The sequence below is a fragment of the Grammomys surdaster genome, unplaced genomic scaffold, assembly GCF_004785775.1.
Source record: "Grammomys surdaster isolate TR1022 unplaced genomic scaffold, NIH_TR_1.0 208, whole genome shotgun sequence".
Taxonomy (NCBI): Eukaryota; Metazoa; Chordata; class Mammalia; order Rodentia; family Muridae; genus Grammomys; species Grammomys surdaster.
The window spans coordinates 8,209,735-8,230,793 of record NW_021604653.1 but is presented as its reverse complement, the minus strand read 5'-3'; the positions used below and the strand labels follow the sequence as shown (position 1 = coordinate 8,230,793).

At 40.5% G+C, this 21,059-nt stretch overlaps 1 protein-coding gene across 1 annotated transcript in view; it reads right to left on the bottom strand.

Moving 5' to 3' along the window:
- Positions 1–210: 210 nt before the first annotated feature.
- Epb41l5 (erythrocyte membrane protein band 4.1 like 5) overlaps positions 211–21,059 on the bottom strand; it is a 102,546-nt gene continuing 81,697 nt past the window's right edge. The window contains exons 20-25 of the mRNA XM_028771510.1: positions 18,241–18,305; positions 7,537–7,627; positions 5,696–5,770; positions 1,890–1,931; positions 1,302–1,432; positions 211–540 (exon numbers count right to left, since the gene is read on the bottom strand). Coding sequence (XP_028627343.1) covers positions 474–540; positions 1,302–1,432; positions 1,890–1,931; positions 5,696–5,770; positions 7,537–7,627; positions 18,241–18,305 — 471 coding nt within the window. The 3' untranslated portion in view covers positions 211–473. The remainder of the gene's footprint in view (positions 541–1,301; positions 1,433–1,889; positions 1,932–5,695; positions 5,771–7,536; positions 7,628–18,240; positions 18,306–21,059) is intronic.

The following is a 21,059-nucleotide window of genomic DNA, read 5'->3' as shown; positions in this document are numbered from 1 at the left end:
ACTATGCAAGAGCTGGGCTGGGATCTACCTGCATAGTGTTTTCACCCATGTCCTCGATTCTGACTTCCAGGGACTGCACAGGAAAGTGCCACTCATTTCTCCAGCAGGCACTCAGGTCAGGTGTGCTCATGTAGCCTTACGGGGAAACAGCAATGAAAGGCTCTGAACAGCAAGCCCTGCTCTAAGCTATAAACAGTTGCAACCGCTAGGTGGAGCCAACAGTTTGCAGGAAACTAGTTACCTTCACTGCTTCAGGAACTGGCAATGCAAATACAATTACAGGAAGAGGAGGAGGAGGTATCTTGAGTTAAGCAGTTCTGTGGGGTAGACTTCCAGTTGGACGGAAAATGTAGCTACTCTCTTTATGAAGTTAAAGTCAAATCCTGGTTTTCCCCAAGTAAAGGACACACTCAGCTGGATCCAGAGCTGACGGGATGGTGTGGGGCATTCCAGTTACAGGGGTACAGCAGCCCTCAGAGTTCAGTAGTCAGCAAGCACTTCTGCTTCAAGGCTGAGTCTTCAGGCAAGGGAGGGGCAGAGCTGCATGGAAGAAAGAGGCCTGGTAAGTGACGGACTCATGTCTCCAGTACCCACACGGACATGCTGAGAAGAGAGATGACAGACCTAAATGGAGATGCAGCGTCACCTGTCACCTCATAAGCAATGAGAGATTCTTCAGGACATGGTTTCTACATAGTTGATGTTCCTGCTTCCCAGGCTAAAGTACATTTAACCCTTCCGTCCGTCACGAGGCAAGCATATTATAAACAGTAAGAACAGCACTGTACCAAGCATAATAGCAGCACATTCTGCTTCCTTTTGAGCCTGATTTTGCTTATACTCTATGGTGAGGAGACTTTGGGCTGACCCCCAAGGACTCATATCACCCATGTTCACACTCTTATCTAGTAAAAGCTACACCAGGGTTCCACCCCGCACTGCACCTGCCATGTGTGTAGTAATAGGTACCACCATCCATTATTATGATTGCAGGCACACTCAAAAGAATAAAGCAGGAAAGGATGAATAACAACTTAACTTTAAAACTCAAGACATTTAAAGATAACCCTACTAATATTTTTATCTACTAAAGACTTCACAAACAAATCCCAAAAATTTTATGAATAATTACCAATACCAAGAAAAAATACTATGTGAAACAGTATTCAGAGAAAATTCTTATACATTTTCAATCAGGTTCAATTCAGATCATACAAGAACACTATCATTTTAAATATAATCAACTTAATTTTTCTCCTATCAGATGCTCTGAAAGCTGCAACTGAGAAGTAATTCCTCACCTGGTCACAGCATCTACCAAGAATGGTGCTGGAGGGGAAATCAGTGAGAATCCATCTTTCTGACCACATCCATCTGTCCCTGCCAAAGATGCCCCATATCCCGCAAGCCCATTGGAGATGGTAGCACTCTGCTGTGGAAAAGGAACACTATGTCAGATAACAACCTGCAGCAGCTTCTCATCAGCTTCACTGACTGCAGCAGGAGAGGATTTCATGTCCCCAGCTATTTACGGGTACAGGTATCGTGCCTGCATGTATATCTGTGTACCACATGTGTGCCTGGAGCCTGCCTGTGGGGTCCAGAAAGGAGAGGCAGATCCCCTGGAACTGAAGTCATGGTTGTGAGCTGCCATGTGGGTGCTGGGAATCAAACCTAGGCCCTAGGCAATAAAGTAAGTATTCTTGACCACTTTCACCTTAGATCTTTAGTTTTAATTCTGTCTGAATCACGCAGCATTTATAGAAAAGTTGAGCAACAAATCTGAAGCCATTAAACTAGTGGAGCTTTGACAATGGCCCTAATACTTGTAGGAATCCTTTAATACTCTGAAACTGTAACCAAAAGAATCATAAAGAGTATGAACTTACTGGAATAATCCACCGGGGTGTGATCATGGATGATGAAGACACCTAAAAAAAAATCATAGCCACTTAGTTTTAGGGAAGACTGACTTATTACATTCATAATACTTTTCTATTGGGAAATGCAGCACAGGAATGCAGTTTCCGATGAGCCTCTTGAGCTAACACTAACTCTCAACCCAGGTTTTTGCAACACTCACACTACTACAGAGACTGTAAGGAAAACTGTACTCAAGAATGCTACAGCTACTGCCAGCTCATTTATTACTCACTCGCTCCCCCTCTCTCCCTGCCTCCCTCCTCTTCCCTCTCCCCCTCCTCCCCCTCTTTTCCAAAACAGGGTTTCTCCGTGTAGCCATGGCTGTCTTGAAACTGGCTCGGGTAGACCAGGCTGGCTTTGAACTTAAGAGATCCACCTGCCTCTGCTTCCTGAGTGCTGGAATTAAAGGCAAATGCCACCACTGCCTGGCTCGTTTATTATTTTTAAATTCTTTTAAATTATATTGATTTATTTGTATGTGTAAGTGTGTACACACATAGCACAGGAGCTGCCAGTGGACACTGGGGTCCTAGATGGATTTACGGTCTCCACTCTGGCTGACTTGCAGGCATTGGATTTAGGTTATCGTAGGAGGATCTGAGCATAGCTTGACTATAAATGAGCAGAGGGTTAAAACAGTGTTGGATTCACAAGGTCCAGAGATTAGCAGTGCCATTATTAAGATCCTAACAGATTCAACCCAGGTTTACTCGAGGTGGACATCCAGAGATCCAGGTCTACAGCTGCTCACCAACAAGATGGTGATACCTGGTGTGGTCTTAGTCTGATTTTTACAAACTTTATAAACCAAAGGAGACACGAGAAGAATAATCAGGAATATACACAGAACATCAGGAAGAAGATGAGAATAATCTTCTTAAAATTCTTTAAGTTTGGTCACATGTGGTTGGTTTAAATTTGGAACACTGTGATTGTTCTGCTAGCATGTCAGTTATCCATACAGAGACCTATAAAGCATGGTCTGGTGTTTGTTTTATATTATCCATTACCTTTGGTTATACTTTCACACAAGATGTTTGAGACCATTCAGGTGGCCAAAATCATTCACTTTAAAAACAAACAAACAAATAAACAAAAGGGTCTGGCCCTCAGAGGTCACCAGGTTTGGGAAGAGACTCTGGCTCTGTTGGCCAGTTGTTAGGGCATCTAAGTCAAAGGCCTTGCTTGACCACAGCTTTGCTTAGAAGCATGGAGGATATTTCTCCTCTGTGTTGACCTTCCTCTTTGTAGAATGGATAGTGGCTGAAGTCCACCCAGTAGGGTGGTAACCTCCAGCTTTTATCTAAACTAACAGCTCTGGAAATGAGTATGAAAAAGGAGAACCAACAAAAGGAGGCAAACATCACCACTAGGTGCCTTACACACAGGAAACTAAATTAGTATCAATAGTATCCAATTTAACTTATATAATTGAAACACTGAGACAACTCATTAAGCTGGACAAAATTAGAAAGTCACACAAGGGTAAGCAAGATAGCTCATGGGATAAAGGCACTTGTGGGTAAGCTGACCATCTGAAGTGGATACCTGCCACACACATGATCTGAGGAAAGAAAAACTCCTGTAAGTTGTTCTTTGACCCCACATGCACAGTGGCACACATACCCACGCACATACATAAACACACATGATACTAAAACAAACCCCATTAAAGTTTTAAAGGTCAGATAATTCAGGTGTGGTGAAGACTCACACCTGTAATCTCAACAGTTGGAAAGTGGAGGCAGGAATCATAAGCTACTTCTAGGCCAGCTTATGTTACAAGAACTGAACCCAGGACAATGACTGTATTGACTATATCTCCATCCCTGGAAATGCCTCAGAATAGGAGCTGTAATCTAGACAAAATAAGATAAGACACTCGCTTTCAAGGCAAGCATGCTACTGCTAACTCAAGTCCCAGCCTCTCATTTATTTACTTTCTTATGAGCATGTACAAGTGACATTCTGTACCCCATGTGTGTGCAGAAGCCCACAAAGTCTACAAGAGAGTAACAGATCCAGCAGCCTCTGCCTCCTGCATGCAGGACTAAGGTGTGGGCCACTTTGCCACCCTGCTGTTTGGTTTGAAAGGCTTACCTACTCAGTGAGACAAGAGCAAACACTGAGTATCCTGAGTGACGCTCTTAGGTATTGTCTCTCTGGGCTTCAGGTTATTTTGGCATTGATTTTAGAGATTATGTCTTGTCTATTTCAAGATTTATTATGGTTCAAGATCAGATTTGGAAATTACTTCTCCTTTGGTAATGCCTTCTTGTTTACTGATCTAAGTTGCTAGTCTGTATCACTAAATATCATCTGGAAACATGTTTGAAAATGCAAATTTTGGGGTCTTTCCAAGATATTCACAATTTGAAACTCTAATAGACTGTTGTCTATTGTATACAAGCATCCACAGAAAGTGCTACCTGCACCTCCTGAATCCTCAGACAGGAACCAGGTTCTTTCAGCAGTTCTTGTCCTACAGTCACTGAAACTGTTTTATATCTCTAACCTGACTGGAAGTCTAGTTGAAGAAATGAGCTGTCTCATTTGCTTTATGGTGATGGTCCTGAGTACCGTGGCCTTCCAGGGTAAACAAGAGATGATACTTTTAATACTAATTGTTAATTATGATCCCATCTCTCTGAAAAGATAACATGTCCCTATAGCCTTAACACTTGTTATAGAGATACAGATAGGCTTTTGCTGTAGCTCGGCTGGCCTAGAACTTGCTTCATGAATCAGGTTGGCCTTAGATTTGTGGAAATCTTCTTGAATGCAGGGATTACAGACATAAGCCACCAAACCCAGATTATTGTCTTAACTCTTTAAAAAAATTATTTTCATTTTATTTTTTTTTGTTTTGTTTTGTTGTTTTTTTGTTTTTTGTTTTTTTCCAGACAGGGTTTCTCTGTGTAGCCCTGGCTGTCCTGGAACTCACTCTGTAGACCAGGCTAGCCTCGAACTCTTGAACTCAGAAATCCACCTGCCTCTGCCCCCCAAGTGCTGGGATTAAAGGCGTGCGCCACCACCGCCCGGCTTCATTTTATGTATATCAATGTTTTACCTATATGTATGTAAGTGCATTACAAGTGTTCAATGAATGCAGAGGCCAGAGTAGGGCAATGGGTCCTCTGGAACTGAGTTAACTGGTTTGAGCTACTGTATGGATGCATGTACAGAACCTAGGTCCTCTACAAGAGCAGCAAGAGCTCTCAACCACAGAGCTCCTTGTCTTAACTCTACGCTGGAACAGGTTCCAGGTTTCTCTCATGCTATTTAATGTAGTGTTGAATTATAAACAGTTTTATAGTGCCATGTGATTTTCAGAGTGAGAAATACCAATCAAAAGCAGCAGAGTGTGAGAACAGAAAGGAATGCTATCGAAGCAAACAGGGTTCTTTGTGTTTGTGTGGGTGCACATAGGCCACACTGCACACGCACAGGTCTTAGTGTCAGTCTACTCGTTTGAGGCAGGGTTTCTCGTGCTCCATAGTGTACCCCTGCCTACTGGTTTAAGAGTTTCAGGAAATCTTATTTCTGGTCATTTTATGAACACTACTGTGTCCAGGTTATATGAGTTTTGGGGACCCATACTCATGTCCTCATAATTGTACAGCGTGTGCTTTACCCACTGAGCCACCTCCAGTCCTAAAAACTCTTATTAAATGGCGTTTTACTAAATCATTAAGTAAGAAAAAATTGGAACTTAGCAAGAACATTTTCAAAGCATTTATCTTTTGACCTTGCTGTTTCAAGACACATTTACCTGAGGTGTCACTGTGTGATCCATCAGATTCTCTGTCAGAGAAAGAAGTAAGGCATCCAGTTCATCAGTAGCATCCTAAAGGAGACATGGCACCGAGAATCCATGAAAAACTGCCATCACACTAAGCTCTTCAGTCTCTGAGTCTCTAACCGTGACCAGGGCCTAGTTAGTATTGACCCTTTAAGCAAAAAGGGACATTCAGAAACGAGCTATTAATGATTCCACTTCAAGGAAAAGAAACTATACTATAATCAGAACTAGAAAAAGAAGTTCTGTAAATATTCATGTAGCTATTGCATTTACACAGATAAAACATGGTGGAGTTAAGACAGTGATTGATTTGTGGCCAGACTGGCAGTCATAGTGTCCAGCTGAATGTCATCCTAAGAAGAGAAGGGAAAGGAGGTCCAGGTGGTACTGAGACGCAGGCCATTTAATATGTGAGAGCAGAAAGCCAAGGCCATTCAGCAACAGAATGTGATCATGTAAGAAAAGAAGGTACTGTTTGAAATGCAGGACTTATTGACAAAAGGGAGGAAAACATGTATTTTTGATATTGTTTTGTGGCATCTACTAAACAAACTGATGTTTACCAAAGTGCTGTTTCTTCAATTCTAGGTGAAGCTATGGGCTATAATTGCACCATCTTTGCATAAACAAAACAGTTATTTTCAGGTTGATAAAGAAGTTTAAATATGTGTTTAGTTTTGATTTAATTTTTTTTAAAAAAAATCTTAACAGACACAGCTAAGCTGGAGGGTCCAGCTCACTGTTGGTGGTGCAACCCCTGGGCTGATGGTCTTGGGTTTTATAAGAAAGAAGACTGATCAAGCCATGAGGAGCAAGCCAATTAATTACTCCTCCATGACCTCTGTATCAATTCCTGCCCTGACTTACCTTTGGGATGGAGTATGATGTAGAAATGTAAGCTAAAACCCTCCCAAATTGCTTTTGGTCATGGTATTTTAACATAGCTATATGAACTCAAACTAAGATAAACTCTAACAGAAATATAATATAAATAAATATCAACTATATACTGCCTTTGCAGAGTGGGATTAAGGGTGATTCATAGTTTTCCCTTTTGTGAGGATCTGGTAAATTTCTACAACAAACATTCATTATGCAATGAAATGGTGAAACTGCGGGTGTTCCGTTGGAAAGAGCCCGAGCTTCTGATTTCTGAACTGGTTAGAATATATGAAGTGGACAAGGAATAAGCTGGAATGAGCTGGTAAAACAATCAGTGAGACGTCCCTGCTGCTGTACACATTTACTTAGTGCCTACCACTTGCCATGTACCATCTGAGACAGCAGGGATACAAGACTGAACAAAACAGATTACCCAGGCATGGGGGCATACTAATCCTTGCCTAGGGAAAGTGAGCAGAAGGGCTAAGCACCAAGGCCAGCCTGAGCTACAGCAAGGTGGCGACTTGACAAAACAAAAAAGAAGTCAGTCCACTCACACAGCTATGTGTCCTAGGAAAATCAGAGTATAAATTTCTGCAGAGTCATAGGTGTGCTGGGCACACACGGCCTTAACCCTTTCATCTACTAAGCGCTTTCCACATGTCTCTGTGCACAGAACAACGTATCTTAGAGGAAAATAGGCGAAGCACAGCTAGTAGTCAGACCACCCCCAGCTGAAGCAGACACAAGCAATGTAGAAACTGGGGAGCAGATTCTAGCTGCTCTTGGTAAGCAGGGTCTTTCCATGAGGCTCAGCTGTTCCTCCTGCCCCAAGTTCCAATGCCAACTAGAAATCACCAGCTGTCCCTGGCCATATTACAGGTTAAATTCAAAATTATCTTTTGAAAAATGGAAAGCAGTCTTCTTACCTTTAGTACAGAGTCACTGTCTGCAGCAGTGGCATGCACCGGGGTGAGGGAATCTTTGCAGACGGGGACATCATTTTCATTGAATACGGTACTGGAAGGAAAAAAGGTAGACCATGCAGGATCTGTATAAAGGTGGCACTACTTCCTCCAGGAAAAACATGGAGGCCATGGAGAGGATGAAAGGGCAGTTGGAGAAGAACATTCAGACTGATATCCAAATCAGACTCTTTAGATACTGAATCCAATAGCACACTATCTTGCTTCCTTTCTAAAGTCACACTAAAATGATAGAAAAGACTTCTCTGTAGGGCGGGGGGGAATCACAGGACCTAAAAGCTAAGGGTTGACAGTATAGTTTAAATCCTTCAAAGTGATCTACATTAGAAAAGTATGGTTACAGTCTCAAATCCAGAGGGATTGTGTAGAAGACAAGGAAGATCTCTCTTTCTCTTTTTTGAGGCAGTACCTCACTATTTGCTCTGGCTGTCCTGGCTCACTATGGAGACCAGGTGGCCTTGAATTCACAAAGATCCACTCACCACTGCCTCCCAAGTGCTGGGACTAAAGCTGTGGGTGTCACCAAGCCTGGCTCTGCTAGCCGCTTCTTCCCTCTAATCTGTGATAAACAACATGAGTGAGAAAGCGCAGTGGATCAGGAAGGACAAAGGAGAAGAGTCAGGACACAGGAGGAGCCATGATGAGAGCACAAGGCAGAGAGCAGCTGCAGAAGAAGTAACACTCAGGATGCTCCCATGGATGGTCCGAACTGACCATCTATCAGGTCATCAGCCCGGGCTGGAAATCTCATCTTCACTGCCACTGAAAGTGGTGTGGTCATCAGCATCTGCCACCGTGTATCCCACAAGATGAAGGGAAATGAAGGAAGGATGAGGCCTAGGTTGAGAGGAAGCGACTTCTGCTGTAGTCACAGCAGTAGGATAAATACAAAGAAATAGATATGGGAAAGAAAAGCTGTGAGACACAGGAATGATTAACATGTCCCAACTAAGTCAGGCAGAGGTGGGCACAGTTTTAATCTCAGCACTTGGGAGGCAGAGGCAGGTGAATCCCTGTGAGTTTGTGCCAGCCTGGTCTACACAGTGAAATCCTGTCTCAAAAAAAAACAACAAAAAACAAAAAAAAAAAACCCAGTAATTAAATAAAAATTCCCAACTAATGCATACTGAACATTGAAAATCAAAACCTTTGTAACTTTCTGGAAGCCTCCTGAATATTAAAGAATACAAGTCAGCCTCTACTGAGCTTAGGCAGAAGGAGCATGCAGAAAGTCAGCAGCACAGAGTGAAACCTAAGAGTTCTAAGACAGAGAAAAGTCACTTCACGCTCTGAACAAGGAACAACTCAGAAAAGGAATCAACAAAAGACTGAATTTTAAAGCAATGCACTATGTTCTAAAAGTGGACTTGTGTGCAGCTTACAGTGCTGACCACATGGGGAGCAGCCTAGGCTGTCCCACAGTACATGTGCCAGGCAGCTCTCTACCTCAGCAGTTCTTACATACTGTTGTGGAAGGCAGATCACTGCAAAGGAAGAATAAACAACTGTGGTGGACTTCCGAATGGCAGATAACATGAAGAAACGAAAGGTAAGATTTTAAATTTCAGAAATATAAAAACATAAAACTGAACGACAAAAATATTTTATCTTACTGATCCAAAGTTTAAAAACCATGCAAACCAATATGCTGTTGGTAAAAATTTATGTACATGGTAAAAGTAGTAAAAAAGTTCATACAGGAACCTGAATAAAGGACCTGGGAAAATAGCTCCATGGCTAAGAGTTACTGAGCACACACAAAGACCTGAATTCAAACCCCCAGAACCCACGTAACAATAGTGGGTGTGGTCATACAAGCACTTGTAACTCCAACCCTATAGGTGACAGAGACAGAAGGATCACTTGGGCTGGCTGCCAGTATAGCAGCAGCCTCAGTGACAGAGCCTGTCTCAAGGGAGGCAGAGTGGTAGCACAGGACACTCAAGTTTTTCTTTGGCTTCTGCATCCCAGCCTCTTCCAGGCTGGATTACAGGCTTGCATTGGATCTGCTTTACTCTGCACACAAATTCCCTAGAAAATGATGCAGGGAACCTGAGTATTCTGGAAATACTGTAAGTAACCTGCAGCTCGGGGCAATACCCTCCCTCCACCCCCAAACCAAATCAATTCACCACTACTTCCTCCTCTTCCTCCTCCTCCTCTTCCTCCTTCTCCTCCTCCTCCATCTACACCACCACCACTACCACCACCACCAGAATACAAACTTTGAGAGGCAAAGCCACAGAGCAAGAAATTTGGGGGGAAAACCCCTGAAGTCCTCAAAAATGGAGAAATTTGGAAAATGCTGAATGAGGAGAGGGCAGGACTTTGGGTCTCCTGTTGTGGGCAGACTGAAGCTAAGGGTGCATGTGAGGCAGCACAGCTCCACTAAGCTGCAGCCCCAGCCCTGGCAATCTTCTAAGTGCTGCAAAATACGCCCAACACAGCCAACTATACAGACTTTGAGGACACTTTTCACTATTAGAAAACATTCTATTACATTAGTTTGTATGTGTGTTGTGTGGGTGCTACTGTGCTCAGGCGTGTGTGCACGTGTGGAGGCTAGAACGACGAACTGTGGGAGTCAGCTCTCTCTTCCTACCACATGGGTCCAGGGATTAAACACAGGTTATGCTGGGCAACAAGCGTCTCTACTCACTGAGTCATCTCCCTGTACCCTAAGGATTTATTTACTTTTATTTTTAAGTATATTAGTATTTTGCCTGTATATATGTCCGCATATTATATGCATGCCTGGTGCCACAAAGGTCAGAAGAGGGTGCTGAAGGTATAATTATAGACGGTTATGAGCTGTCTTGTGGGTGCTGCGAATGAACCCAGGTCCTCTAAGAGCAGATTTTTCTTAGGTAGCTCCTAGCTCCAGTTTCCCTTTTTTTTTTTTTTTTAAATTTTCTTTTATGTCTTGGCTCTAGTCATATGCACTCTGTCAAATCTGAGTTCTAAACTAGGGCAGCAGGCATCAGAGACTACAGATAACAAAGACATCTCAAAATGTTACTTTGAACAGCTACCAACTATTATATAATTGTTACACAGCGAAAGCCCGAGAAGACTGAGCTTTGAGAATTACATCATCAAGTTCAAAATGTCCACTTTTCAAATTAAATGTGACAAACTATGGCTCATTCACAAAAACAAAGCCTGTAGCAGAAGCAGAAGCTTGTAGCAGTTCTCAGAAGGCAGAGAACTTCAGTGGGCAAAGGGCTCAACTGGGTCAACTTCTCTCAGAAAACAAGAACTACGTAAGGGCAGAACAGTGTGACACCAGACAAAAAATGAGCCAAATGGAAAATTTAGAGCCAGAAAAAAGTATGGCTTTTTAATTAAAAAATTTCTACAGCATTTCAAAAGCAGATTTAGTAAGGCAGAAGAATCGGTGAGCTTAGGCCGGGCGGTGGTGGCATATACCTTTAATCCCAGCACTTGGGAGGCAGAAACAGGCGGATTTCTGAGTTTGAGGCCAGCCTGGTCTACAGAGTGAGTTTCAGAACAGCCAGGGCTACACAGAGAAATCCTGTCTTGAAAAAACCAAAAAAACCAAAAAAAAAAAAAAAAGAAAAGAAAAGAAAGAAAAAAAGGAAGAGTCAGTGGGCTTAAATAGAGCCACAGAGTTTATGCAAAATCAAGAGCAGCAGCCAAACAAGGAAAACAGAGTGAGTCTAGAAGAGTGCAGGAGGTGGGCCTGATGAACAACAGCTGGAAGAGCTGCACTTCTGTGATAAACTCAGAGACATCTATGCCATTTGTATTAAGTGTTCAGTACTGAAAGCCAGAGACAAGCAAGACTCTTGAGAAATGATTCCTCCCTCTCAATGGATCCTCATACAGACAAGGCCAGGATTTCATCAGAAAATCTTTACTTGTAACCCCAGCAACTGACTGAGACAGGTCATGGGGAGCCTGAGTTACATGACAATAACAAAGTATTCCGACCCAGTTGAGTGCCTTCCCACCACTCCCTTCCTTGTACTCATCTCCCCTCCTTTGTGTGAGCCGCCAATATCCAGAAAGATTTTTACCCAAGGGCTAACAGTGGCCTTACAAAGCTGTGACTCAGGGAGGTGATTTTCACTATCCATCCTTCTTTCCTCCTTTACGATAGATAGCTCCAGTCCTACCTCAGCTCTGAGGCAGCCTGTACAGGTGCCCCCTTTCCCACTCCAACTCCATTCACTGAAGCTGATGTCTCAACTCCGACTCTTGATGCAGACCTAGGGTCTCCCTAGCTCTTTCATCTGTCTCTCCAGAGATTCTTTGTCTTCCTGCAGCCAACTTTAAGGAGCCGTTCCTCCCCTCACACCTCCACTCCCTAGGTAACCTGCCTTTTGGTGAGGACAGGGTCACCCTACCTTTTTCCCACAGCTATTTCTCCAAGCTCATCTCTATTCCTCTTTGCCAACCACTGACTGGCAGAACTTCCTACCTGGGATCCTGAGGGCAACAGCAGTCAAAGAGTGGATATCCATCCAAAGACAACCAGAGACCAACATTTAAAGAAACGCTTCAATCATAATTACAGATGCCTAGACCTCAAACGAAGAACAAACATGCACAGCCAGGACAACATGCCTCCACCAAGACCGAGAACTGCAACACAGCTGAAAAACAAGATGAGGACTTCAAAATAGCAAGTATGACTATGTTCAAGGACCTTAAAGAGGATACAAATAAATCATTAATGAAGTCTGTGAAAACTCAAGGAAACAGAGGAACGAAAGAAAACAGTTTAAAACATGAAAGTAGAAGTAGAATCACCAAAGAAACACATACGAAAAAAAACTGGAAGTGAAAAATGTAGGCTGTCAAGCAAAGTTAGAGTTAAGCCTCATCAACAGAGTAAAGATGCCGGGCGGTGGTGGCCTTTAATCCCAGCACTTGGGAGGCAGAGGCAGGCGGATTTCTGAGTTCGAGAGAAACCCTGTCTCGAAACCCCCCCCAAACACAAACAAACAAACAAACAAACAAACAACAACAACAGAGTAAAGACATAGAAAGAGAATCTCATGCTGATGGCAAGATAGAGGAACTGAATAACTCAGTCAAAGAAAATGTTCAAAACAAAGATCAGGCAAAAACCATCCAGGAAATCCGGGACTCTATGACAAAAACAAATATACAAATAGGGAATGTGAAAAGAAAAGAAATCCAGGTTAAAGGCACAGTAAATATTTTCAACAAAACCATACAAGAAAATGTCTCCAATCTAAAGAATGTGGTGGAGAGATGGCTCAGTGGTTAAGAGCACTGAGTGCCCTTCCAGAGGTTCTGGAAACAAAGAAAGGACATTAAAAGATTCAAGAAAAAAGACAAAGTAAGATATAAAGGCAGGTCCAAAATGCCTGCTTCTCACTGGAGACTCTGAAAGCCGGGGGGCCCGGATGAAGGTTCTACAAACTCTAAGAGACCACAGATGCTAACTTAAGACTACTACTCATCAAAACTATCAATAACAACAGACTGAGAAAGAAAAACATTCATTAATAAAGCCAACTTTAGGCAGTATCTATCTAGCAACCAAAATCTACAGAAGGCACTAGAGGGAAAAATTCAGTCTGAAGAGGTTAACCACACCCAAGAAGACACAGGAATAAATAATCCCAGAACAGTACATCAAAAAAGGGAGAAAAACCCACACCACAAAACAAAATAACAGCAATCAATAAACATTGCTCATTGGTAACTCATTATTAATAGTCTCAATTCTCAAGTAAAACGGCACTGACTAACAGATTGGACTAGATAACAGAGTCCAAGAAACACACCTTAGCATCAAGTACAGACATGGCAAAAGGATGAAGAAAGGTTTTCCAGGCAAATGGACCTAAGAAACAAGTGGGTGTAGTCATTTTAATATCTGAAAAAATAAACTTCATATCAAAACCAATCAGAAGAAATAGGGAAGGACACTACATACTCATTAAAGGAAAAATCCACCAATTCTAAACACTGGTACACTGTAGGAGGAGGGAGGAGCTAAGGTGGGAGGAATAAGGAGAGGAAGAGGAGGAGGAAGAGGCATACTGCCTCTGCTTATGGCCAAAGGCCTAGGCTAGTCGGGAACATGGCGGCTGATTAAGAAAAGCCAAATTGAATGCTGCCGTTTTAAAATATTACCGCAACAGTACACCAAACAAAAGGACACCAAAGTTCATAAAAGAAACACCACTGCAGCTAAAATCATACAGTTATAGTAGGTGACTTCAACCTGCACTCTTACCAATAAACAGGTCAGCCAGAAAAACTCAATAGAAAAATTCTAGAAGTTAAATAACATCAGAATTCTAATGAACCTAGCAGATATTTACATTTACCCAAATACAAAAGAATATATTTTCTTCTCAGAAGTTTATGGACCTCTCCAAAATTGACTACATACTTGGACAAAAATTAATTCTCAACAAATACAAGAAAATCAAGACACTCTACATCGTATCTAACAACCATGGATCACAGTTCGATATCAACAATAGAAATAACGGAAAGTATACAAACTCATGACCAAATGAAAAATGGGTCAAGACAGAAATCAATAAGGAAATTAAAGTTTCTAGAATTAAATGAAAATATAATATACCCAAACCTATGGGACACAATAAAGGTAGTTCTAGGAGGCAAATGCCTACATACAACAATTGGTGGGATCTTGTATTAATAACTTAGTGGCACACCCCAAAGAACAAGAGAACAAATAACACCCAAAAAGAGTAGACACAGTGGTCAAGAAATAATCAAACTCAAGAGTTGAAATAAATGAAACAGAAATAAACAAAGAGAATACAAAAAATAATGAAACAAAGAGTTGGTTCTTTGACAAAATGAGTAAGACTTAAAAACCCTTAGCTGAATAGCTAAAGACAGAGTGAAGATCAAATTAATAAAATGTGAAATGAAAGAGGACATCACAATAGACATCAAAGAAATCCAGAGAACCATAAGGACATATCTGTACTCCAGCTAATAGGAAAGCCTAAAGGAAACGGATGAATTTCATGATACAAATGACCTATCAAAGTTAAATCAGATAAGCAACTTAAATAACCTGGAACCCTTAGTGAAATAGAACAGTAATTAAAATTTCCAACCAAAGGCCCAGGGCCACTTGGAATCAGGGCAGAATTCTACTAGACCTTCAAAGAAGAATTAATAGCAATATTCCTCATATTATCTCCAAATTCATTTCCAAGCGTACAATTAACCTGATATTTAACTCACGCAAAGATCCAACAACAACAACAAAACAGAAAAAAAATTACAGATCAATATTCCTAATGAACATAGATGCAAAGATCCTCAATAAAATAGTTGTAAACTGAATATAAGAACATATAAACAAGATTATTTACCATGGCCAAGTGGGCTTCGTCCCAAAGATACAGGAGTGTTCAATAAATATAATTTGATAAATATAATCTACCACATAACAGACTGAAAGACAAAAACCACACGATCATCTCACTAGATGCAGAAGGAGCCTTAGATAAAATCTAACACCCCTTCATGATAAAGGTCATGGAGACTAGGGATATAAGAAACATATCTCAATATTATAAAGGTGATATACAGCAAGCCCATAGCCAAAATGAATGGAGAGAAACCCATAGTATTTCTACTAAAATCAGAAATAATGAGTTAATTCACTCTCCACACCTAGTCAATTTAGTACTTGAATTCTTAGCTAGTTGTCTTATTGACAACTGAAGGAGATCAGGGGATATAAATAGGAAATGAAGAAGTCAAAGTATCTTTATAATATAAATAAATGACCCTAAAAATTCGTTCAGCTGATAAACACTATAAGTAAAATACCTGGATACAAATTTAACACATAAAAGTCAGTAGCTTTCCTACACTTAAACGATGGACTGAGAAAGAAACCAGGGAAACAATACTTTTTACAATAGCCTCAATCTTGGGATAACTCTAACTAAGCAAGTTAAAGACCTATAAAATAAACACCTTAAGACAATGAGACCATTGAAGATGACATTAGAAGATTTAAGATTCTCCATGTTCATCGATTGGTAGAATTAGTACAGTAAAATAAGCATCCTATCAAAAGTAATCTACAGATTCAATGCACTTCCTATCAAAATTCTAACACAATTCTTCATAGAACTTTTCAAACATAACTTTCAACTTCACATGGAAACAATAAAAAAGAGCCAAAAAAATTCTGAATAATAAAAGATCAGATGAAGGTATCAGCATCCTAGGTTGTAAGTTATACTACAGAGTTATAGTTATAATAAACAGTAATAAAAATTGGCTTAAAAACAGGCAGTTTGACCAATGGAATTAAAATGTAGAGCCAGACTAAGTCTACATAACTATGGACACTAGAAATACACACTGGAAAAAAGATATCATGTTCAAAAAAATGGTGCTGGTCAAACTGGACAACTGCATGTAGAAGAATGCAAATAAATTCACATTTATCACCCCATACAATACTCAACTCCAAACAGATCAAGGACTTCAACAAAATACCATATACCTTGAACCTGACAGAAGAAAAGGTGAACAACCTTGAACCCATTGGCACGGGAAAAGATTCTTCATGAGACATCAATAGAGCAGGCCCTAAGACCAACAATTAATAAACAGACATGATAAAACTGAAAAGTTTCTTATGGCAAAGGAAATACCATCATTTGGACAAACTGCAGGCTACAAAATGGGAAAAGATTTTTATCAATTATGCATCTGATAAAAGGTTAGTATCTAAAATATATAAAGATCTAAAATCAACACCAACACCAACCAACCAACCAACCAACCAACCAACCAACCAAAACCCTCAAACCCTGGGCATCAAGAAAACAAATGACCCACTTTAAAATGAGGTAGAGAACTAAGCAGAGCATTCTCAAAAGATGAGGCACAAATGGCTGAGAAACACTTGGAGAAATATTCAACAGCTTTAGTTAACAGGGAGCTATGCTTAGGGAAGGCAGAAGGATTGAAGAGGTAGGAGGTGACTGAATACTCCCAAGTAACAGTGGAATGACCCAGACACAGCAGGACTGATGCATATGTGGACTCACAGGAACTGTGGCAGTGTACAAATGGCCCTCACATGTCTAACCCAGATATGGTTTCATTACTGAGAGGGGAAGTAGGGATAAGCTCCCATCTCTAACCAAGAAGCTATCTGTAACTGACAACTATTTGTAAATAAAAGTTAATTTTCTCTAACAGAGTCTCACTGGAAATATAAAGCACACATCAGGGCATGCCTCAGCGGTAGGTGGCCAACATAAAATGAACTCAATGGGAGCTGAAGAGATGGCTCAGTGGTTAAGAGAACTGACTACTCTTCCAGAAGTCCTGAGTTCAAGTCCCAGCAACCACATGGTGGGTCATAACCATCTGTAATGGGATCCAGCACCCTCTTCTGGTGTGTCCAAAGATATTGACAAGTAAACTAAATAAACCTTTAAGAAAATAAAAAGAAATTGTGTGTTACCACGGAAAACTTTAAAAAAAAAAATGAACTCAATGGGTATTTTTATAGCCCTTTTGTCTCGAATTGCTTTGTTTAGGCTTTTTTCTTATATATTTTGATTTCTGTTTTTGTGTGTCTGTGGTGAGTGTGTGTGTGTGTATGGGGAGGGGGTACTATGCTTCTTGCTTTTTAAAATTTGGTTTGTGTGTGTGTGTGTGTGTTTTAAAGAGAGAAAAAATGAGTGTGGAATTGGTTGTTGGCAATGGGGGGAAGATCTGGGAGTTGTACGAGGGAACAGGCATGATTAGAAGATAGTAGACAGTATATGAAAAAAACTCTTTTTCAATTAAAAATATTACCAAATAACAACAATAAACCCAAAACAAAACACAAACGGAAAATCCACGATCAGACAATATTGCATGATATATTTAAAAGTGTTATTAAAAAAGAAAAATGTCAACTTAGGATCTTATATTCAAGGGAGCTACCCTTCAACAATAAGGGAGAAATGAAGATACTCTCAGTCAAATGAAAGCTAAGTGGGTTTGTCACAAGTAACTACACCCAACAAATGACTAAGGGAAGTCTGTCCACTACCCATTAACTTGAAACTATTAAAAAAAACCAAAACAATAACAACAAACAAAACAAAACAAAACAACCCAACCAACCAACCAAACCAGAGACAGAGGGGAAGGACCAGCCCATTTTGATACAGAGATGAACAAAAAGGAAAGAGGGATGAACAAGGAAGAAATTCCCACCAACACAAACAAATGGCAACATACTCATTAAGAATAAAGCAGCAGAAGAGTAGGGAGGGGACAGCAAACACATGAGCTCAGTTAATATCAGAATCTTGGTTGTTCAGTTTACCGTGATGACAAAATGAAGCTGAGATCAACTATGAAACTCAAGAGTCATAGTACATATTAATTAAACCTGATTTTGTTGCATTGTAGTTTGAATCAATTAAAGAAAAATGAGGATGTAGAATGACTAAGAATATCTTCAAACAATCTAAAACTAGATACTAGCTGGCTCTCTGATGGATAGCAAGAGTGAATTCAAGCTGTCTTTCAAATAGATGTAGTCAATCCACCAATGATGTACAGAGAAGAAGTAAAAGGAAAGAAAAATAAAAAAAACAACTTAATTCAGTTTACCCAAGACTGTACCTGTTTGTGGCAGCATCCTGAACACTGGCATTTTTATGAGTTAATAAACTATCTTCTCTTGTAGCCTAAGAAAATTAAATAATGAAAACACTGAATATTTGAACAGATACTCAAGAAACAAGTTTATCTTCATTCTTCTAAAAATAAAAAAATCAACTTGCTTCAATTCACTTAAGGGATTAAATATATCTTACCAATATCACATCTAGCACAGTCCTATCCAACAGCCAGATCAAAAGTGTAAGACTCAAGTTCAGAATATACATGGTACATCCTCTTATCACACAGCTATTAATTACTTAAGGCACCACAGAGTGTTACCCAATACAGACAAAACTCACAAAGATTCAATGCATTTTTCAAATTTACATGATAAAAAGAAAATGGTTAGCTGTATCACTGGATCTTGTTTCTCCTTAAATGAAATGAATAATTTAAGAAAGAAATCCAAATGTTTATCTAAAGAGCTCAGTTTTAGCCAACATTACCTAGGTAATATTTAAGATGGTAAGTGTACTCACTTCAACTGCCTGAAAAATTCTGAAAAACATTCACAGGTGCGTAACAAACATAACATTTTCACTACTCCCCTGACTGAAATATTCATAACATTTCATATGAGCTACAATCATATAATGCTTTCTTTAGTCTCTATTTCTTTAGAGCATCATGATTTTTAAAAACTGCTCAATTTGTTCAAGTGTCTGGGTAATGTGTATCAAATACCACAAGCATAGAGGCTGGAGGGTAACTTGTGGGAATTGTTCTCTCCCTCTACATCTGGGGCTTGGAGACTGAACCAAAGTTATCAGTCCTGGCAGCGTGCACTTTTATTTGCTAAATCAAATAGCGAGGGCACAGACCACTTACTGTGGGTGGTGCCATTCCTGGGCAGGTGGCTCTGGGTATAAAAGAGAAAGCTGGAAAGCCAAGAGGAGCAAGCCAGTAAGCAGCACTCCTTCATGGCCTCTGTTCAGTTCCTACTGTCATGATGGTTTTCAATGATGGACCGTGGCTTTTAAGTGTATGATAAAATAAACTTTTTCTCCCCAAATTGCTTTTGGTCACAGTGTTCTATCACAATAGAAGCAGGAGGCAGGTTGTATCAGGTTCATGGGGAGTTAATGTAATAGGCCTGGTCATAATTTGGGGTAGATTATGGAAGGACTTTGGAACTTTGGGCTAGAAAAACAGTTGCATGTTCACGGCTTAATGAGCTGTTGTGGGAACTTAACAGACATAGCTGAGACCATGCAGATGATGGACGTCTCCTTTACAAAATCTTAGAGGGAAATAAAGACTCCAGGAGCTGTTGGTATTCTATTTTGTACTATGACTCTATGGTTCTGGTCAGCTAGGGCTGAAGAAATCAACTGTGATCACTGAGGTGAGATCTTCTGGGAAGTGTTTCCTCAGGCATATTAAACAGAAGCTGTGGTCCAGAGGGGGTCAAGGCCATAACTATGCTAGCAGTCAAACTTGGTAATGTGTAAGAGTCAGTCAGTTTGTATTGGTTTTGAAGATCATGGAGAACAGCTGAGGCTCTGCACTGTGTGCTGTGGTTGGAGTCCTGAAGAGAGGCAAGGAGACACCACTGGTGAAGGCAGCCTTAGTTACAGTGCAGACTCTGAACTTTGGACATGCCAGTACCATGGACTGATCACCTAGGACAGTGGTAGGGTTTATGTGGAGCTTCTGAGCCTAGGAGGCAAGCTATGTGCTCTGTAGAGGGCGGAGCCTGAGAAGCTTTGGAGTCCAGAGAATCGGGAGCAGGTCCCAGATGTCAATCACTGAACTTTTTTACATTGTTGAATTTTGATTTTGTTTTGATTTGATTGTAAGTGTGCCCTGATTTTTTTCTTTTTGAAGTTAAGAAAGTATGTGACATACCAGGCTAAATGATACCCATTTAATTACTACTGTACTGGGAGCTTTTTTTCCCCCCTGTCTTGAGACAGGGTTTCTTTGCAGCCTTGGCTGTCCTAGAACTTGCTCTGGAGACAGAGCTAACCTTGAACTCACATGAGACTCTCCTGCCTCCCTCTGCTTCCGAAGTGCTAAGATTAAAGGGGTGCACCACCACCATCCAACATTTACTGAGAACTTTTAATATGACCAAGTACTGGATCTTTTGAAATGCCTCTTCTATATGTAACGAGATAATCTGGTTTCTTTGCAGGTGTGAGGGAGAGGTAAGGCCTCACTCTATAGCCCTCTCTAAAATCATAGACATTTACCTGCCTGTCTTTCAAGTGCTGGGATGAAAGACATTTGTCTCCATTCTAGACCACTGTAAGTATGTAAATAACATAGGGCTTGAATGCTAAACTACAATTTCCCCTGACACACACCTCTGTATGATCATGAAACATGACTCTGTATGTACACTCTTCATCACAACTTGATTACACTTTCAAAATACCATCTCTGTTTGAGAGGAGTACTGGTTTGAAATCTTTTTTCCTGAAGTATTTTTCTTTGGTTTGGGTACAGGGATAACAATAATTGAATAATTAGGAAATCTCCTTTCTGTCCTATTTTCTGAAAGAGTTTGTAAAGAATTGGCATTGCTTCTTTTTAAAATATTGTTTGGAGCCACGCAGAATTCGGAGGCCTGTCAGCATAAAATAAAATCCATTATAATAACTTAAAGGTATTGAAATTATTTCTTGTTTTATTGAATCAAACCAGATCTGCAAGAACAACTGACGTGTTGTTTTCGTCTATCCAGACTGCTGTAAGATACCATGAGCCAGAAAGCATGCAAATAGCAAACACTTAAGTCACATTATGCTAGAGGCTACAAAGTTGAAGGTTAA